At 51.0% G+C, this 13,049-nt stretch overlaps 1 protein-coding gene across 1 annotated transcript; it reads right to left on the reverse strand.

Moving 5' to 3' along the window:
• Positions 1 to 4,342: 4,342 nt before the first annotated feature.
• On the reverse strand, positions 4,343 to 7,152 carry cited4b (Cbp/p300-interacting transactivator, with Glu/Asp-rich carboxy-terminal domain, 4b). The gene is made up of 2 exons (XM_029130290.3): positions 6,902 to 7,152; positions 4,343 to 6,039 (listed from the first exon to the last, which is right to left on the reverse strand). The coding sequence occupies exon 2, from the start codon at positions 6,028 to 6,030 to the stop codon at positions 5,215 to 5,217; it is 816 nt and encodes a 271-aa protein (XP_028986123.1). The 5' UTR covers positions 6,031 to 6,039; positions 6,902 to 7,152; the 3' UTR covers positions 4,343 to 5,214.
• Between the last annotated feature and the right edge of the window lie 5,897 nt (positions 7,153 to 13,049).

Here is a 13,049-nt window from a genome sequence, read left to right on the forward strand (position 1 = left end):
TCGGCGCTCACGTCTGATGCCCGTGCTCGGCGGCGTACAATACCAGCTAATAGTCCTGTGCATGAAGGCAGCGCTATTTATAGAAGTAACAGCCCCTTGTGCCACATATTGTGATTGTGAGAATTGTTGGATCTTTATCAGGTGCCAGGCGTGTGCTGAGAGAGCAGGAGACAGAGGCATTAGGGTGAACATCCAGCATCACCAGCTGGGTCCTCAGAAAACATACAAGCAAGATAAACTATCTTTATTGCTGGGACATACAGTTTTATTAGGTACTTCAGGGAAAACCCTGCCCTTAATATTTACCAACAACGCTGTGCAGAGCCCCTGAGTCATCCATTTTCTAGGCTCCAACAGTCGCACAGCGAGTCGAGCAGCGCTGCAGTTTCACTATGTATGAGAGGAAGTTTTGCGGGCGCGCAGATCAGTCACAACTGAGAGAGGGAAAAAACGGCTTTCTCAGATTTTTGCATCCGTGTGACGTGTTGCGGCGTAGAAATGCCATATTTCACGTCTGACAACAGACGCCGGGCGAAGAATGAGTTGCCCGGGCCTCCACTTTCTCTCCAGCTGACTCCAGAATTCCCAGCATGCACTTTGGCTTTGAAGCGTGTCGTGAGGGCTGTGATGTGCCTGCGAAGCCCTGACGTCACGAGTGCTAATACCCCGTTAGGTCGGCCGTGTCTGCCTGTTTTGTGTGTGTGTGTGTGTGTGTGTGTGTGTGTGTGTGTGTGTGTGTGTGTAATATAGGGCACCGACAACAAACGTCTAGTTTCTAAAAGTTGGTCATCACCGTCTGTTGTAAACGCGACCGCAGACCTACTTAGCGCGCTCGTCTTGGGCTCGATGGGTTCTGATCGGTAGATAACATCTGTGAGAACTTAGTGCTCAGCCAGTCGCGCCCGAGCCCACAGATGGTGGAGCCCAGCTAATGTTGGAGTTCCTTGCGAGGAAAATGCGGCATTGTGGGTATTTTGTGTTCCTGCGAGCAGAGGAAAAGCTCAGCGCACATATGCACAAACCCACAGAGCAAAGACACAGTATAGGAGAAAAGTGGCTGCTTCCATAAACGAATAAACATCCGTGTATGTAATTGAAACCGGCATCTTGTAAATGTGTGTTTGTAGGTTTCGCCAGCAGGATAACTCTCGTAAAGCCTGACGAGCTGCTCCTTTGTATTAATTCCACCCCCATCCATAGCCTGTTACTGCCTCTCTGCTCGCCAGCGTCACCAGATTAGCACGCGGGCTTAAAACCCTCCTCGCAGAGACACCGGGTTCACAACGCACGCCGCTAATGCCGTCTCACCCTCGTTCTAACCCTCCGAACCTGCGTCCGGCTCTCCGAGGCTGAGGCCCAAAACAGAAAATCGCCTGCGCGTGAGGTTAACACAATAAAGAGTAAACGTCTCCACAGAAAACACATCTGTGCTTCCACCGTCGCATTCGCTGCCGCGTTATTTGGCACCTTCAGATTTAACAACAGTGGTTTCCTCTCCGTCAACAAACCAGTGGTGACCTTTACCTCGTAATGCGCCGCACAGGCTGACTGCAGCGCTGTCATCCATTCAAAATGTCAGAATGTCTTAATAACCTGCTGACATTGTGGTGAATGTGATTATGTCTCATGGTTTATGCTGGGAATAACAGAAAATATGAGCAACACGCAGCAGCACCAAACTTTCTACCGCCATTGTCAAACCGCAGCTATGCTCACTTCAGCTCAATTGTGTAAATCACACCTCCCTTAAATATTTACCACCTTTAGCCGACGCTGGGACACCGTGGCGCGCTCGCGTCGGCTCGGCTGAGAAGTGTCAGCTGCATGCGGGATAATAAATTATTTACACCCCCTCTCTTGACTTCAAAGCGTTGGCAAACGCTTGGACCTCAGATTTGGAGCGGGGGTCGGAGGAGGCGTTGCCGGTCGCCAGGCAACCGCCGCGTCGCCTGCCCCGACACGCCGGCGTCGGCCGCGTGCGCCCGGTTCGGGCCTCCTCGGCGGCGCCTGTGCGGAAAACAAAGCTCCACGCGGGCTCGCGGGGAAGAGAGGGGCGCCATTATGTTCTAGTGCCTTTCCGCTCGCGTGCTCAGGAGATGCTTTGGAGGAAAAGGCCCGGGAGCGCAATCCAGCCGGGCACCGAGAGGACGGCTGCTGCTTTGAAACATCTTTGATACCTCTGCTTTTTTTTTTTTGTGAGGGCGACTTGAGGCGAGCGTCCAGTAAGAAGCTGGAAAATCAGGAAGTCCGGCTGCCGAGCGAACGCCGCCCTGAGGGACCTGCTGCTTTGGCTGCTTTTTCTGCCAGGAGCCACAGACGCACCACCGCTACACACAGGCAAACACACACAAACCCCCTAAACTCCCGTTAAAGCCAGCAAGTTCAAACACGCGCCCTCTTCGCAATATTCATCTGTGGCGAGAAACGTGGCTCTTCGTGTTCACGAACAGCTCACATGTGGGAAACGCGTGTTTTCTTCTCACCCCCTTTCTCACTTTCACTGTGTTTCTGTCTTGCTTTACGGTCACTGGCGCTGGGGTTTCTTGACGTGCCTTCGAAGCAGCTCTTAGCTGAGTTGTGCTGTTTCAAGCTTACATCATCCCCAGAACACCTTTATTGGGTTTAGATTTTGTGGAGGGGCTTTTCTCCCGTGGAAGCGTGGGCGGAGCACGACGTTGGGGCTGAGATGTAAATCCTTGATCGCCCCCGGCTCCACACCAGCGCCGAGGGCGCCCCGTGAGCCTGTTTGATCAGGTTGTGTGCTAATGCCGGGTGCGTGTGCGTGTGAAGACCTGGCCATGTGTGACAACGGCAAATGACCATCTATCTGTCGTTGGCGGCGGAGTCCGAGATTACGGTGAGCTCAGGCACGGCACCAGCTGGACCGAAGCCCGGCGGGAGGTGGACGTAGCGATAGCACGAGGAGCATAGACGTGTGGGGTTCATGTACAGGTGCAGGAACGAGGTCTGGGGTGAGCTTTAGTCAAAGGTTTTCACTGGAATCACAAAGGTTCTCTGGGAAAACCCAACCAAGAGGTTCCTGAACACGCGAGAAAAATCCCTGTATCTGGTTTCTAAGAGATCCTGACGTTCTCTCTCGCCCCTTCTCCTCTTTTGACTCTTTCACTTTGGCTTCTGGTGTCTGACTTGTGTTGAGAAAACCGCAGGCTGCCACAGGAAGACACCGGCGTGCTGTGGGTGGGCTGAAAACAAGAATGCGTGGAGAAAAAAAGAGAGAGAGAGAGAAGTAACTGTAAACATGTGAGTGTCCCACCCTGCTTAGGCTGCGTCTAGACTGGCCTCCGCGAGGAAGGCGGCAGTCATAACAAGGGATTGCCAGCGCAAACACGGCTGCTTTGGCGTGGGCGGCCGTCGGAGCCTACGGAGGCCGGGTTCGAGGAGGCCGGGTTCGAGGAGGCGGGCCGGCGGCGCCCGTGTGACCTCACGGTGGGCACGGGCGCGCTCCCGGCAGTGGAGAATCCACCGCCGGTCTCGAAACAAGCCTGAGAGTGGATCCTCTCACGTCGCTCCAATGCATTTACACAGAGGAGGCTGCTTTAAGCACCACTCCTGGTTTTGTGCAGCTACAATGCTCCCATTTCCCCCCTTGTTCCTCATAACGCTGCTAAAGATGCCTCTGTTGACAATATTAAAAGCTAAATGCGGTGATGACATTCCCAACGTGACCTCAATCAAGCCTCTTCGTAGCCCGGAGCTCAGCCAGCGCAGAGGCCCTCCGCACCCTCGCGTTCTAATGAATACAGATTGGAGGAAAACTAGTCTACGCTCCCGGCCGCCGGCGGCGCGCGCGGGAGAGGGGTCGTCGGGAATTTGCATAAGTCGTTTATTTGTTCTGGTTATTGTTTAGAGCCAATTGCAGGTTTCTGTGAGCGTCCACTGGGTGAGCTGGGAGGAGGCAGCGCTGCCTGTGAGAGCAGGGCTTACGAGCTCTAAATCACTTAAACCCCCATCAAGGTAAGCATTCCTGGGTCATCCTCACCTCCCCCACTCACACTCCACTCCACACAATGTTCAGGGGTGCTGCTCCTTCACTTCAGTGGCATTAACCTTTACGAGAGGAGTTGCCATGAGTGTTGGGGCATTTGTCTGATTGCCAAATGTTCCTAATTGGGCAAGTACCTGGACAGTCATAACAGAAGGGTAGAACCGGCACGTGTTTAGATCAGCATCGACGGAAAGCGGGAGGATTTAAAGTGGGCATTTCCATCCTTGCTTTAACAGAAACAGGTTTTGCTCCAGCCACATGTTAACCTAAGCACTTAGCTAGTAGCTGCTCCCTGGGGGAGGAGTGCTATGCAATGAATGGGAAACCAGGCCACACTTCTATCCAGGCCATCTTTATTGATCCTCAAAACCCTTTTCACAAAGACCATCCCCCCATCTTGACCACAAAAAGGGGACAATATAAACAACAAATAAATAAGAATCTGCATGATTAAGGCGGTTCTACATCTCCATTAGAACACAACAGTGTGGACATGTTGGACTTTTACAGCTTCATACAGTACAAGCAGTAGGTTTTATCGAGAACATCACATCTAAAAAGGCAGCACTTTACCAAAAGTGAACCGTTTTTAAAATCTGGATGAGGCTCCCGTTCAGACGGCGTGCGTCACCGTTGCCATAGAAAATCCAGGTCTTGACTTTGTCGTCTGAGCTTACTCTGAATACTAGGCCAAGTAGAATGGAGGGAAATCACAAGCAGGAGAACTGAAATTTCATTTTCTTCCCATTCTACAAAAAAAAAAAAAAGAACAAAAAAAAACGCCACTTTAGCCCCAAAATGGGGACAGTGGTTGTTCTTTATACGGGTTTTCTGAGATAGGAATAAATAAATACGCCTTTAAACTGGTAGACTGTCATGGAGTCCAGGCTTGGAGGCTACACAGTGTCATAGCATTGTTCAGAGTGGCTTCGGAGAGTCTCAGGATTTCTTTGTTACATTCACGTCAATGAAACGGGCAAAGTGAAGCCCGGCCTGGACCGGCCGCGCTCCGGCGCCGGCTCGCGTGGGCCCTGTGCATTCACCGAGGACACCCGGCGTCGCCGCTGTGCTCCGCGCCGGATCCCGGCACGGCTGTGCTGCGAGGCGCCCGCGAAACAAAGGCCAGAGACGCGCGCCCCCCGTCCATCCTGGACAAACCTCACCCTGTCCTCACCCCCACTCGTGCCCATTCGAAAACCCGGGTCCTCTCAGCAGCTAACGGTGCTGGGCTGCTGTTTGCTGACAAAGTCCGAGATGAAGTCAAACTCGTTCTGGCCGAGGAAGAGTTCCGGCAGCTCCTGCACTCTGTCCAGGCCCAGCTCCATAACGAGCGACGTCAACACCTCCTCGTCGATCATATCCGCATCGATGCCGTTCAAGGCCAGCGCCGGTCCCGCCATGTGCTGCATGTTGGCCAGCTGGGCCGGGTTCATGCGATACTGGGCCGCAGGCCCCATGTGGTTTCCACCCATGGGTCCTAGTGGGTGTCCGTGGTACTGAGTGTTTAGTTTCTGCAGCTGCATGCTGGCCATGAGCTGCTGCGATGTTAGACCTCCATTCATGAACTGCTGCTGCTGCGGGTGCTGCTGCTGCTGCTGCTGCTGCGGGTGCTGGACTTGTTGCTGGTGCGGCTGATGTTGCTGATGCTGCTGCTGGTGCTGCTGTGGATGCATGTGATGCTGCTGCTGCTGCTGCTGAGGGTGATGCTGCTGCTGCTGCTGCTGCTGATGCTGCTGTTGCTGACCATTATACATCATGTTGCCAGAGGTCATCTGATGGTGACCCATCTGGGCTCCGTTCATAGGTCCACCCACCATAGCCTGTCGCTGCCTCATGGCCGTCTCCATGTTGGCCTGGCCGCCACCATAGTGCATCATCTGGCCGTTGGGCAGCGCCCGCATGGCCTGCTGGTTGGCGTGCGGCTGGTGACCTGCCTGCAGGCCGCCGTTCATGCCCATCCTGTAACCGTGGAGACTGGCGCCCGCTGAGCCGTGATTCATGGGCATCATCAGATGGTCTGCCATACCTCCTGTCTGTGGCAAGAGAGAGGACACGGTCAGGACAATGCACGGAGCAAAGGAGGCTGAAAGAGCAGCAAAAGCAAAAAAAAAAAAAGATGCACCGATGCGGTTTTTGGAGGTTTCCCTGCCATTTAATGCGAACGAACGAGTAACACGTTTGCTTAAATTCACAGCAACACTGTGCCAGTTTGCCATGTGTGACATATGCGGTGCAACAGATTTTACATTTCTTGCACACGCAGCCAACTGGCCGCTCTTCACCTCAACCCAGAAACGCATCCATTTTCCCTCAAGAGTCACAAATTCCAGCTTCAGTTAAAGCAGCAAGAAACGCTTCCTCACGGAGGATCCTCCGCGGGGGGATTGTGGCTTTCAGCTGCGTGCTCGCGCTTCACGCCGGCCCCTCTTTGTGCCAAGGAATGAACGCCCAGCTCGGATGCACAGGTTAACGCACATTGTTTGGGGGGTGTTGCGGGACAAACGCGTGCACGGCGTGGCCCAGCGCCTCGGTCGCAGCTCTGGTGCGTGTCAGCTGATCCGGACCCATCCGTTACATTTTACGCACGCAAGGTTGCAACAAAGAACACTGACATCATGCAACATCTCCCCAACAGCTGAATCACCACATTTCCTAACGAGGCTCGCGATTCAACAAAGGCTTCGGGCTCCTCCACAACAAACCGGGTCGATTGATCAACAACGCTCGCGTTCAATGTTCCGCCGCACGTTTTTCGGACTAATATTGCGCCTCTTGTTACGGTCGAGTTTGAAACTGGGGAACGCAAACAATGGAGGAGCAGCAGCAGCCCCCGAGACCACCACACGCCAAGAGCCCGATTCCTCAAACAGACAAATCCCGTTTAAAACGTCTTACCCGGGTCCGTAACGTTTTCACAAAGTTGCGCGACTTTGCTTCGGCTCCTTGCGTTTAGAACAGTTTTCCCCGCGCGACGCGAAGCTCCTTAGAAATTACAGTACGTATTCCAAAGGGTTACGCTTCATGCTCAGGCGAGGACGGTGCGCACAAAGACTGCCGCATCAGATCTTGAAACGACTGCCTATTTTCTGGGTCAACTCAGGGATTATGTACATCTACAAAGCTCAGAGGAAGGCAGTCGGTGAGAGGTGGAGCCTCGGTCCTGCCTCTTCTTTGTTCCTATTGGCCCTACTTAATATAATTGTGCATGGGCGTAGAAAAAAACGGGCAGTGCCAATTTAAATATCCTCCTACCCACTGCTTCTTTTTTGAAAGAATCTTTTGAATGTTGTTCTGCTTTGTGCGAATTCAGGTGTATTGTTAGATCGATAGATACTTTAAGACGGTTATAATTACTCAGGTTTGTTCTTATAATTTCTAACGTTTTGAGCCCCTCGTTTGTCTTAAACATGGAAGTCAAATGATTAAAAGCATCTTCTAATATAACGCTCTGCTGTAAACCTTCAGATCACTATGACCTCACTAACTACTAGTAGAAGTAGTAGTTGTAGAATTACCACGTTTTGTGAAACCTTCCTTTAATTATTTCTAATTATAATAACGTGAATGTGAAATCAATGCTGGATTGAACTCAGCTGTGCAGGTGTACAGCCCAGTAGTTAATGCAGTGGCCATGTGAGTGTGCGGGCATCAACACACCTGCTCATATTGACTCTGTGTCATTGTTGTACTGTGCCTACTGCACGTACACTACACTTCCACCTCCGATATCACTGGGATAACGTCCGGGACCATGTGACCCACCAGTCTGCCGCGTGTCAGAGGAGGGAGGGCAGGGACATGAAGCCTGTGTGCTATTCTGGTCCACACTGGGCTTTAGCCGTCATGTAGCTACCGCTGTGCATGGTTTTGTGTGTGTGTGTGTGTGTGTGTGTGTGTGTGTGTGTGTGTGTGTGTGTGTGTGTGTGTGTGTGTGTGTGTGTGTGTGTGTGTGTGTGTGTGTGTGTGTGCATTGTACCCTCCTCTCCTCAGATGCATGCATTTCCCGATGGGCCACTTCATAACAACAGCCTCTTGCAAGCAATTGCAAATGAATGGAGCCACTTGGGCAGAGCAGGCCAGCCTATTGTCTGGGGAGCGTCTCCGTAAACAGCCAACCACTGGCAGGCATTTGTCATTGTTTGACATTGTCCGGCCACTTTAAGCCAGTGTTAATAAGCCACTCCCGGGTGTGAGTACTTTCTGAGCAACTCACCCAGCCCCTCACCCGGCGAAACGGAATCAACCCAAAACCCTGTCACACGGAGTCTCTTTACGTCGAGCATGAGGTCTGTTCTGCTCAAGGTTGCTGCAGCCTGTGACCACAGAACAAACAAGCATTTTAAATACGTCGATACACTCTTTATTTTTATCCCACGACCAACAGCCTCTAACTGTGTCATTTGCATTAGAGAGAGCAGGCACCAGAGTTCTGCAATCACAATCGGCTCTGATTGTGGCTGTACCATGTGCATTCTGTAATTATATATATTCGCTGAACATCTTTGCGTCGTGGTAATTAGATGGAGGAAACGCTGCAGAGCTCCACTTTTACATATTTATTCACATCTCGAGTTGTTGTCTGTGCTTTGGGGGGAAGCGCCTCCTCACATCTTGCTTTAAGCTATATATTGATTTGTGTGTGTGTGTGTGCGTGTGTGTGTGTGTGTGTGTGTTTGCATGGGTGTTTGCATGGGTGTTTGCATGTCAGGGACAAAGAGCAGTTTATGCAACTGTGTTTATAGGAGCAATACGCCGAACGTGCTTCCTTCCCCGCTCGGACACACCCCTGTGCCACACTGTAAAGCCGGCAGTAAAAATGCTGCGGTTGCATGACAGGATAATTTCACACAAGCCTCGCCTCCTAGCAGGTTAATAGAATTAGCCGCTGAGTTTCACATATTTGGCTTCACGTGCTGTCAGCAGAGTGGACTGTGACGTTTTTACTTCAGTCCTCAGCATGAGAGACTGACGAACATGCGAGAAATGCAAGCTTCAGTTACAACATAGCGAACAGTTCTACATTGTTTTGTATTCAAAGCCATGTTTGGATGAGTTGCATCGACGAGCTGCTGCATTTACAGAACTAGAATGGACAGATCAGCGCCGAGCTGCCTTCCTTTCAGTGCACACTGAAGCAACACGCAGGTCTTCTTTAATCTCTGTCGCCATTAACTGATAGCCACTGATCTAAGAGTAGCTGACTCAATCTTACCACCCTGACTAATCCTCCTTGCGCTGTCTCTGCCAGTAATGACGGGCCTTATGGTTGGGAGGGTTTTTAAAGGTAAAGCCATATGGCTGACTACTCAGAAAACGCTGTCACAACCTAAAAATAAATGAGTTCCCCTTGCATTAGTGTGAAGGTGATATTAGTCAGGAACCACGTCTGATACCATGCCTTATAAGTTGAAACTGATTCAGCTAAAAATTATTCTCACTATATGTTTAGTAGTAAAAATAATAATAGTGTAAAATGATGATGATGATGATGATGCTGTGGTATGTTAAACTTTTCTTTTATTGTTGCTGGATTCTTTTTGAAAGAATCTTTTGAATGTTGTTCTGCTTTGTGTGAATTCAAATGTATTATTAGATCGATAGAAACTCAAACACGGTTATAACTACTCGGGTTTGTTTTTATAATTTCTAATGTTTTGCAACGACATCAAAACCCAGTTCTCCAATTCAACAGGACAAGTGTCATCGCATGCATATTTGCCTGAGATGTGAAACCAAAAGTCAGTTTGCTTCTTTCTCTCCCCTCGTGTGGGGGAGGGTTGTTATTGTTCTGGTAAATGAGGGAGTCTCTATAAATACTCCCAAGACTTCCTTCTCTGTCTCAACCACCAATCAACAGTCACTGTTTGGTGCAGCAGCTGAGCAAGGGCAGTAAGCCTGAGTCAAGGCTAGCGGGGGAGGGAGTGGGGGAGGGTCTGACTCAAATCTACCGTGGAGGAAAAGTGGGTGATGGACGTTGGAAGAGGGGGGGGGGTGTGGGGGTCCTGGCAGAGGCCACGAGCGGGGGTGAGGCCTGAGTGAAAGTAGTGACTGGGTGAGGCGGGGTGGTCGACGCGAGCCACGCTAAAACCGCTTTAAAACACCTTGTGTGATTGTTCACCTTGTGACTCAGTGAACCTGGTTCTGCCGCCGATGCTCTCGGCTTCTATTTGCACATTATTAATGACTCCAAACAACCTGAGAGCGGATGGATACAAATAAAGGATGAACGCTCACACGTAGCTTGTCTGCGTGAAGAAAATGGGGTCAGGCCTGGGTTGAGTTGGCCGTAGCATTCAAATGACAGCACACAGTATGTATTAATAATATAGGCACACCCGGTTTCCTGCATTATTGGGATTTACATTTTAACTGACAATATCTCGAAGATGATAAAACTCATTGTTGGTGGAAAGCGAAGGGTTGTAATGTGACTTCATTCTAACACGCTTTGGAGCCAACGCCAACACTGAGCTGGCAGCATCAGCTGATGCCGTGCTGAGCAAAGAAAGGCTTCTCAGAACAGAAGTCTATCACCTACGTTCAAGAGCTGTTGATTTGCATGTGACTGGGAAGGCTCACAGAGTAATCTCTACGGGTTTAGATATGAATCAGTTCACAACAGGAGCAACGTCGTGGGCTAAGACAAAAGGACTCTAGAACCCGGCTAAAGAAGTATGAGATTGTTGAAACATCAATGTTAATAAGTCGGCCATTTGTAAAACATGGTACCTACAGCAAACACAACCTGGAGTCGATCAATTCACAAGTAAGACTCGAAAAAAGTGGGTCTTCTTCAGGCTGCAAGATACAATACCGTAAAAAGATTCAGGGGCTCCAGGGAAATCTCTGTGTGCAGAAACCCCCGTTGACCTGAGGAGGCACTACATGAGAAACCGTCGTATGAATAGAATAGCACGTAGACACGAGAATACTGTGGAAAACTGTTGTCACTCAACGCAGTTCGCAGCTGCATCCTGAAATCTAACCTGAAACTCCGTTACACAAGGAGGAAGCCATACATCAGTCCAGAGAAAGACGCCGCCAAGTTCTGTGGGCCAGAGCTCACGTCAGACGGAATAAAACAGAGTCCAAATGTATTCTGTGGTCTGACGCGACCTCGCATCAGCTTGTTTCTCTGAGGTTCTTCCTGTCAAAGGCAAAAACGATGATCCCTGGTGGTATCAGCCGAAAGGTGCATCCAGCCTCACGGAGGAACAGACTCTGGAGCAGCTTCCTTCTTGAATACACTTAAATCAGAAACCGGAAAAGGTACAACCATTAGTAAACGTCTGTCTTAGATGACTGAAAGGTGACGTAGGAAAGTTGTTGTTGTTTTTCAACCCTGAACAAGCTGTTCTTCATCACTCTTCACTTTCCTGCTAAGGTAGAAACGCGGCCCATCTGCCTCATCCTCTGGCTTCCAGCTGCTCCCTTCTTCTGTGGTGCCAGCTTTTCACAGCTACGTCCACAACAGGTGATATTACTTTATTTGTACATTATCATGTCTCAAACAAGCTCCTTTTGGCTTCGAGACACCAGATCTCCGCCGGAGCAGCTCCATCATTAGCGCTCAGAAATCCCCCGGATACGAATCACGACAGCAAAGACATGATAAGTGGTGTCGGTGTCGGCAGGTGTTCGCCCCTTCCCCTGATGACTTCATGTAAGCCGCGCAAACGTGGCTGGAGGTGATTTGGAGTCGTGGTTTCATGTATCTTGGCTCCTGAGCTGAGGCTTTGAGTTGGCTGCTCACCCAGCAGCCGTCCAGCCAGCGCCACCAGCCCACTGCCTGCGTGTTCCAGGCAACACCATTCTTCTCTGTTTACTCGCCCGAGGCTTCATTGTCAACACAAACACTAATCACGTCCCTTTCTCTGCGTTTCCTGCCGTGCAGCCGCCGATGACATCTCCAGTTACCTCCAGGACCGCGCGCGTTCGGAGCAGGAATGCGGTGGATGCATGGGCTGCACGGACAAAGACACGTAGAACAACCTGTCAGACATGTAGCTTTTATGGAACGAGGGAGTGGGAGGACGTAGTCGTGGTGTGGAGAACGAGCTATTAATCATTCATTATCTCCCAGAACTGTTAATGAGGTGACGACTCTTAAATAATTAGCGATGTGACTGAAGCATATTTCCATAACGGTAGCCGGAGGATGTGGAGGGCATTGGGGACGAGCAGGAAGGCAGGGGCGCATGGGACAACTACACAAACACAGACACGTTTACAGTATAATACCTATTCTGACAGGAGGCATGGACTGAACGCTACATCTCCCCCTAATGAAGCCATCCACAATATTAAGACAAGAAAGAGCCAAGGAGGAAATAAGAAATTGAAACGCTTCCATTTGTATGTAGTGGGCGTGTAAATAGTTCACCCTCGCAGCCTTCATTATCCATCTCTCTGGTTTCGGGGTGGAGGGGGGTGGGGGGGGTCTAGGACAGGGCCTTCAGGCTTTTCTAAGTCAATGCCTAGCACCCCTGCCTGCTATGGGCGGCCATTCATCTTGTACAAAACACACAAAAGAGCAGACCATGAGCCACATTCTTGACATCCAACCTCATCACCCCCGCTACCCTCCCACCCCTGGCCACGACTACTGCCCCTCCCCCCCTGCCTCCAACCAGCCGGGCCAGACAGGAGCTGCTGTGCTACAATACCTTACTGCCTGGTTGGAGTTGTTTGGTGTTGGAGGAAGGGATGCATGGCGGCAGGGGGGTGTGGGGGGGGGGGGAGGGGGCAGGGATGTTTCCCCTTCAGTCAGCTAATTGACTCACAGATGTCAGGAGGAGCTGGGGGTTTGCGCCGGGGCTAAAGTCTTCCCCCCCTCACAAACAAACACGACGCCAGTGCCCGCTGAGCGATGAGCCCGGTACCTGTGGCCTCGCCGTCCCGCGCAGCAGACGCATACGTCTGTGGCGCCGGCCTCGGGGTGGGTTCTGCTCACGTCCCTGGAATAAAACTCCAGCCATAGATGTGGCAGTTACAGCGCGGCTGTGGCCCAGAATGCAGGAACTAACAACCTTTTTCTGGACGA

This window comes from Betta splendens, chromosome 16 (assembly GCF_900634795.4).
Source record: "Betta splendens chromosome 16, fBetSpl5.4, whole genome shotgun sequence".
Lineage (NCBI taxonomy): Eukaryota > Metazoa > Chordata > Actinopteri > Anabantiformes > Osphronemidae > Betta > Betta splendens.

Bases quoted from the DNA above. Each gene is read 5' to 3' on its own strand.
- cited4b (XM_029130290.3), bottom strand. From the start codon at position 6,030: ATGGCAGACCATCTGATGATGCCCATGAATCACGGCTCAGCGGGCGCC.